The sequence below is a fragment of the Bison bison genome, unplaced genomic scaffold (genome assembly GCF_000754665.1).
Source record: "Bison bison bison isolate TAMUID 2011002044 unplaced genomic scaffold, Bison_UMD1.0 scf7180017864263, whole genome shotgun sequence".
Lineage (NCBI taxonomy): Eukaryota > Metazoa > Chordata > Mammalia > Artiodactyla > Bovidae > Bison > Bison bison.
In genome coordinates, this window is record NW_011494835.1 from 7,260,422 (window position 1) to 7,268,211 (window position 7,790).

General features: G+C 39.0%; 1 protein-coding gene across 1 annotated transcript in view; it reads right to left on the bottom strand.

Moving 5' to 3' along the window:
• Positions 1–7,790, bottom strand: part of LOC104994658 (chromosome unknown open reading frame, human C4orf17) — a 26,643-nt gene that overhangs the window by 15,115 nt on the left and 3,738 nt on the right. Inside the window, exons 2-3 of the mRNA XM_010848310.1 lie at positions 3,646–3,864; positions 2,035–2,235 (exon numbers count right to left, since the gene is read on the bottom strand). Of these exons, the coding sequence (XP_010846612.1) occupies positions 2,035–2,235; positions 3,646–3,772 (328 nt within the window). The 5' untranslated portion in view covers positions 3,773–3,864. The remainder of the gene's footprint in view (positions 1–2,034; positions 2,236–3,645; positions 3,865–7,790) is intronic.

Below are 7,790 nucleotides of genomic sequence, written 5' to 3' on the forward strand. Positions count from 1 at the left end.
CCCCCCACTGAAGCCATAGTTAACAAAACAATTTTTTAAAAGCTGAAAAGATTTTGTGCATATACACAGTAGTAACTGAATTCATTAGTTCTAGCTGAGGAAAGATTTTTTTTTTTTTAATATAAAGTTACCTCTCTCCAAGTAGTGAGAAGGAAGTTATGGATAGTGATTCTGCTTAGTGTCCACTTGTGGGAAACAGAAACCTCTCATCTATTTTAAGCAAAAATGTAAATAATACATAGAATTTAGCTGTTTGTAATATTACAGTTGGAGCAGTGAACTCTTTATATAGATTTTTCTTAATTGGTGGAAAATTGCTTTACAACATTGTGTTGGTTTCTGCTGTACAACAATGTGAATTGTCACATATATACATAAATTATCACATATATAAAAATTATATATATCCCCTTTTATATAAATATATATATCCCCTGTATAGTCACAACAGCATGAATTGTCATTAATATATATACATTATTATATATTAATATATAAATTATGATATATGTATATCCCCTTCCTGTTGAGCCTCCCTCCCCTCCACTCTCCCCACCCCTCTAGGTCATCACAAAGCACCAGGCTGGGCTCCCTGTGTTATATAGCAACTTCTCACTATCTTACACATGATAGTGTATATATGTCAGTGCTAGTAGAGAATAGACTTATGGACACAGTGGGAGAAGGTGAGAGTGAACTCTGTCTTGATCTTCACAAATCACTTCAAGAACAATACCATGTGCCTGACCCACCAGGGCGGGCACAGCCTTTATCACAATTGGAGGAAGGAAACTCGGGAGGCCATGGCCATGTCAACTGCTGTCACAATATCCATGAGGCTAAATCTTAGGCATTGGATCACTGTTGCAATCAGAAGATCACCACATTGGCTGACTTTGCCTTTTAACACTCATAAATCCAGTATCTGAACACTGAGATGCTGTCTTAGGAAAGCTCCATGTCTCCAGCCACACTTGATAGCAGACAGCAGCTAAAAAGATGACTTTAGCCCTACGTCTGCAGTATAAGTCTTACCAGATGGCAACTCCTCATTCTCATCAAGGGACTCTTGCAAAAGTAATTTGTAGGTTTCTAGGTTCTACAATACAAGAAGGGACACTAGAAAGATGGTGGAATAAGTGGGTTTTAATTCTTCATTGCTGGTGAAAAGGATGAAATGAATTAACTCATGTGAAGACTCTAGAATGGAATCTATTCGTCTTACTGTTACCTTTTAGAAGATATATGTGTTTTACCACATTATGCCAAAATAATTTTCATATGCCCTGAAAGTGTTAGTAATAGTTTGTAATTATAAAGGACAGAGGGAAAAGTACTGGATATAATTTCTACCATCTAGAACTCCCTGTATGACATAATGATTTGATATATGTATATTGTAAAATGATTATTAGTTGCATATTTTTTCTTGTAATGAGAAATTTAAAAATCTACTGTTAACTTTCAAATATATGATATAGTATTACTAACTACAGTCATCATGCTGTACTTTTGAGTAATCACTTTAAATTTAACTTAATAAGCATGAATTAATTGAATTAAATGTTTGCTAAAGATCAGGTTCTGTTTCAGGACCTGGGAGAATAGTAAAACTGGGCCCTGACTTTAAGGAGGTGACCATCCAGTGAGGAAAAGGTGAACATGACATTCCATCCTCACTGCATTTCCCTGACACGGTTTTCGTCTGGAGTAGTTTCTCTACCAATGTTGGCTAACATTCATTTTTGGTCTCTCTCAAGTACTTTTGTAGGGCTTAGAGACTAGAACCATGCCAAATTTGGCTTGGGCACAATTAATAATAATGATCTTTTTAAATCATATTTATTAACAGTATTGAACTGAATTGAGATTAGGTGAGTGGAAATTTTTATAATGAATAACTATTTCACAGTAGGAAAATGTCATGACTATTTGAAAATGACTGCAGCTATGTGAGCAATTATATAGATATTTTCCCTCCTGAGAGTTGGCAGGAAGCCTCAGAAAAGATTTCATGAATTGGGAGGGACTCACCAGAATGAGGCCGTGGGGGCACTTTGACCCCGTTAAGGGCTGGCGAGACAGGGCTCTCCGTGGCCACAGCACTGGGTGGGTAGCTGCATCTGGCATATGGTATCTCATCTTTCTGTGAGTGGTGGGACTGGCCAACACCCCACAATGTTCTAAATGAGTTCTCATCATCATTCACATTACAGATTGGAATGTTATTCAAACCTAAGTGAGTACAGATAAGAAGAACAAACCACCAGGTTAGGTTTTTGGCAGGTTTTCTTTGAATTCCCAACAATTTTCAAACTAGATATTATAAAATGTATGTAAAGATGTCAGACTTCTGATTTTATGAACCAGTGCTGGGTGGACAATCTTTAAAAGTCAGTGTAGCAAATTACGTTTGCAACACATCCCTTCTTAAAATGTCCTGCCATCTTGTTAGCTTTGAGAACCAAGGCCCACATCTTTGATCTTTGGGAGTTAAGTGGAGTAGATTTACTGCTATCCCAGACAGACCTCTCATTTCCCATGTCTTAATAATGACTAAGAGGGACTATGTTAGCCCTCTTTAGGAATATCAGATTTAGATTTTTGAAAGAATCTAGAATGTCTCAACGTAACAAGGCCCCATAAAAGACACATTGGCTCTTCTGTGCTGGCAGAAGAGAGAGTCATTAGAGTGAGGAACAGGAGGCAGGACAAGGTAAGTTGTGTGGGAAGGAAGGAAGGAAAACCTAGAAAAAAAGGAACCTCCTTCCTCAGAGCCTTCTGGGTTCATTCATTCTCCTATAATAGCTATTTGCTTTTGGCTCATATTGAATTATATCCCGGCCCTCTTTTTAGTATCAATGCCATGTTATATAAAACTGGGCAGCTTAGGAAGCATATGTGTGCAGGACACAGCTCTGTTAAGTGAATTATTAGAGACAGATGGCTGCTTTGTTTCCCAAGAAATTGCACAAGAAGCTTCTGGATAATGTTTTGCAGTGAGAATTAGTAAATTTGACTAGGATTATGGTATATACTAAAAAGACAAAATGGCCAAGGACTTACCTGTGAAGGGATTCCAACATTTACTGCAGAATTAAAAAAAAAACAAAAAAACAGAAACTACAGGAATAGAGGAAAAAATTCAGGAGTGTACAGTATGACCAAAACTAAATTTTCAAAATGATAAAGAGAGGGAAAGGTGGAGAGAGGGAGGAAAGGGGGAAAGGGAGAAGGAGGAGAAAAAGGATTGAGAGAGAATGAAAGAGTGAATGACATGCATGGTTCTCCAGGCTGGTATTTAACATGTAGATGTTAACACGACTGTACAGGTTGTCAAAAATTGAGATACTTTCATACCACTGCGTCAGTTGCTGCCCTGAGCTTCCTGAGTGGCCCCTTTGGCACCTCTCCAGGTCCCTTTCCTATCAACCAAGTAATCCAGGGGTAAGTGCCTGCACAGGGGTTGTCTGCAGGCCTCTTCTGCCCTGGCTCCAGTGCTGGCATCTGGTCCCAACAGTCAGCGCCTGTGCCTCACCAGTGGTTTGGTGTTTTGAATAACACCCCTGTGTTTACCGACTGGAATCATCAAGTAGTCCAAATATAGAGGAGAGAGAGACATTCTAGGACTCTGAATTACCTCACCTTTGATGTGGCAGACCCTTCTGGGATGAGGAGTGTGCCTGACTAGAAAACAGCTTCCATTTCTAGCTGAAATATGGCTGCCTTTGCTCTCAAACTGAGGAGCAGACATCGGGGATTTGAGGCTCATGTTCACAGAGTGTTGGTTTCCTCCTCTCCACTCTTGCCACAAAAGGTCTTGGAGTGTACCTTGTTAACCTCACTTCCAGAGGTGCTCAGACCCTGAAATCACAGCATGACAATTGTTTAGACAAGGGGTTCTAGACATTTTCTTGCACATCAAACGTTTCTCCATCATCTTTGTTTGCCCCGAGTTGTCTCTTATGTCAGAAGAAAGACATTAAGAATGTTACTTGTTAATGTGAGGCTAATTTTACTTTAAGACCAAATTTTTGTAAACATTAAAATCAAGATAGACATAAGCGGAACAGATAAAAATTTTTCCCTGCAAAAATTGAAGCACTTGTGAGAAACGTAAAACATCACCAACATAAAATATATGACATGATTATCAATCAATTTTGATGTAATGTTAACTTTAAAATAAAATAGCCACAAATGTGCTTTATATTCCGTTTACTGTAAATGAGGACTTTTCATACTGTACTCTTAAGAAAACCAGCATCTTAAATTTGTATCTTCTGAGAGGATGGTAAAACTTGAAGGAGAAAAAAAATCCCATAGCAAAAGAATGATATTACATCTACAGATAATAAACTGGAGAGTTTTGGACATGTTATTTGCTGTATTCGGTAATTAATGATTTTTCTTCAACCACTCAACAGTTGTTTATTAGACCCAGTGTCATAGGCCTAAGATGTAAAAGATAAATAAATAGCCCACTTAAAAACTGGGCAAAAGATCTGAACACCTCATCAAAGAAGATTCTGTCCATGGGATTCTCCAGGCAAGGATACTGGAGTGGGTTGCCATTCCTTTCTTCAGGGGTCTTCCCGACCTGGGGATCAAACCTAGGTCTCCCTCATTGCATGCAGATTCTTTACCATCTGACCCACCAGGAAAGCCCATCAAAGATTATCAGATGGCAAATAAGCATTCATATGAAAAGATACTCAACATCATTTGTCATTAGAGAATTGCAAATTAAAACAATATGATACTGCTACACCTGTTAAAAATGGCTAGAATCCAAAACATTGACAACACCAAATGCTGATGAGGATGTAGAGCAACAGGAATGCCCATTCACCATTGATGGGAATGCAAAATGATACAGCCACTTTAGACAACAGTTTAGAAGTTTCTTACAAAGCTAAATATACTCTTGTCACAGGATCTAGCAATCGCATTCCAAGTTTACTCAAAGAGAGTTGAAAACACATCCACACAGAAACCTACAAATAATGTTTATTCATAATTGCCAAAAATTGGAAGTAATCAAGGTGTCCTTCAGTAGGAATGGGTAAACAAAATGTGTACCTCCATACATTGGAATACTGTTCAGTGCTAAAAAGAAATGAGTTTTCAAGCCCTGAAAAGACATGTTTAAGGAAACTTAAACAGGCTTCCCAGGTAGCTCAGTTGGTAAAGAATCCACCTATAATGCAGGAGACCCTGGTTCAATTTCTGGGTTGGGAAGTTCCCCAGGAGAAGAGATAACCTACCAACTCCAGTATTCTTTCCTGGAGAATCCCCATGGACAGAGGAGCCTGGTGGACTATGGTTCATGGAGTCTCAGAGAGTTGGACACGACTGACGACTGAGCGACTGATCTGATTTGAGCTACTAAGCACAGCACGGCAAGCACATATTACTAAGTGAGATCAATTTGAAAATGCTACATGCTGTGTAATTTTAAATATGTTACATTCCAGAAAAAGGATAACTAGAGATTATAAAAAAGATCAGCAGTTCCCAAGGGTTCCAGAGGGGAAGTGGAGGAGTAATGAATAGGTAGAGCATAGGGGATCTGGGAGGCAGTGAAACCTCTATACTGTTCAATACCATGAAAATGGATACATGACATTATGCATTTTGTCAAAACCCACAGAACTATACAACAGAGAGTGAACTGTAATGTAAACTATAGACTTTAGTTAATAATGTATAGTATTGGTTCATCAGTTGTAACAAATGTACCACACTACTGCAAGGTTAATAATAGGAGAAGCTGGGCAGAGGGATATGGAACTCCCTGTACTTTCTGCTCAGTTTTTCCATAAGCTTAAAAACCGCTCTAAAAATATTAGCAATTGAAAAACAACTACCTCACTAGAGCTTCCCTGGTGGATCAGTCGGTAAAGAATCTGCCTGCAGTGCAGGAGACCCAAGAGGTGCAGGTTCAATCCCTGAGTCAGGAAGGTTCCCTGAAGAAGGAAAAGGCAACCCACTCCAGTACGCTTGCCTGGAGATTCCCATGGACAGAGGAGCCTGGTAGGCTACAGGCCATAGGGTCGCTCACAGTCAGACACGACTTAGTGACTAAACCACCACCACCTCAAACTAGGAACATTTTGTTGTTATTAATAATGGCCCACATCTTACTCTCCTTCCTATTGCCTATATTGATTTCAGCACTTTTAATTGATAATTCATTGCTCAGTGATTTTAACAGATAGCTTTCAAGTCCATTAATTGGCTTGAAATAATATTTATCTATTAAAGATTTCTCTTTATAACAAGAATTGATTTTGGACTGTAACTTTTTAAGACACAAATCTAGAAGAAATGAAACGATCATTCATTCTCATAAAGGGTGGATTTTTTTCCTCTCAAACAAGAGAAAAAATAGAACATATTACTAAAGTAAGGAATTAATAGAAGTAGAGACAAGGAAATATATAACTTACTTACTCATAAGTATTATCTTTATTAGAGAAACAGAAATCTCACTGATTTTGTAAGGAAGTAACTAAAAGTTTCCCTAAACCAGTATTAGAGAAATCCATCAATGGAAAACACATATATATGATGGATGGATTCAGTAGACTAAATCAACTTTAGTTACTTCTACAAATTTTCCATGGATTATTTACTAGGGACCAAACTCCTAGGTTGGGAAGATCTGCTGGAGAAGGGATAGGCTATCCACTCCAGTATTCTTGGGCTTCCCTTGTGGCTCAGCTGGTAAAGAATCTGCCTGCAATGCAGGAAACCTGGGTTTGATCCCTGGGTTGGGAAGATCCCATGGAGAAGGGAAAGGCTACCCACTCCAGTATTCTGGCCTGGAGAATTCCATGGACTGTATAGTCCATGGGGTCGCAGAGAGTCAGACACAACTGAGTGACTTTCACTTTGAAATACAGTCATATGATGAATAGTAGACCTATTTTAAAAGCCAAAAAAGTTTAAAAAACAACACAAGGGGGGAAAAACACACTTTCTAGTAGTCTAGCTTCATAGGTATTTACTATATAATAGACAGTAGGAGTTGTCAGCCTCTTTCCCCACCGTGCTACACATGACGGTAATGTTCACATGGAAGACGCATTCCCATCACATGTTCAGATTTTAAGGAGCATATCCCCAAATGGTGAGAAGCAGAGTACTAAAAACATGTTTTAGTCACCTAACTGTGGGTGTCAGTAACTGCTGCTCAGCAGAGCTATATAAATAGGCTCAAACTCCAAGCTTTCCACTCAGGTAAGAACAGGACATTGCAACTAAATGCCAGTGATAGTGTTAGAAAACTTACCCTTCTTTATATTAATCCCTTTTTAAAACTAAACAATTTGCAAATGTGAACATTTAAACTATTCTTACTAAATATCTTGGGTCTTGCCTGACTCAGTTCAGTTGCTTCGCTCAGTCATGTCTGACTCTTTGTGACCCCATGGACTGCAGCATGCCAGGCCTCCCTGTCCATCACCAACTCCTGGAAGTTACTCAAACTCATGTCCATTGAGTAGGTGATGCCATCCAACCATCTCATCCTCTGTCGTCCCCTTCTCCTCCTACCTTCAATCTTTCCCAGCATCAGGCAGGGTCTTTTCAAATGGGTCAGTTCTTTGCATCACGTAGCCAAAGTACTGGAGTTTCAGCTTCAACATCACTCCTTCCAATGAATATTCAGGACTGATTTCCTTTAGGATGGGCTGATTGGATCTCCTTGCAGTCCAAGGCACTCTCAAGAGTCTTCTCCAACACCACAGTTCAAAAGCATGAATTCTTCAGCACTCAGCTTTCTT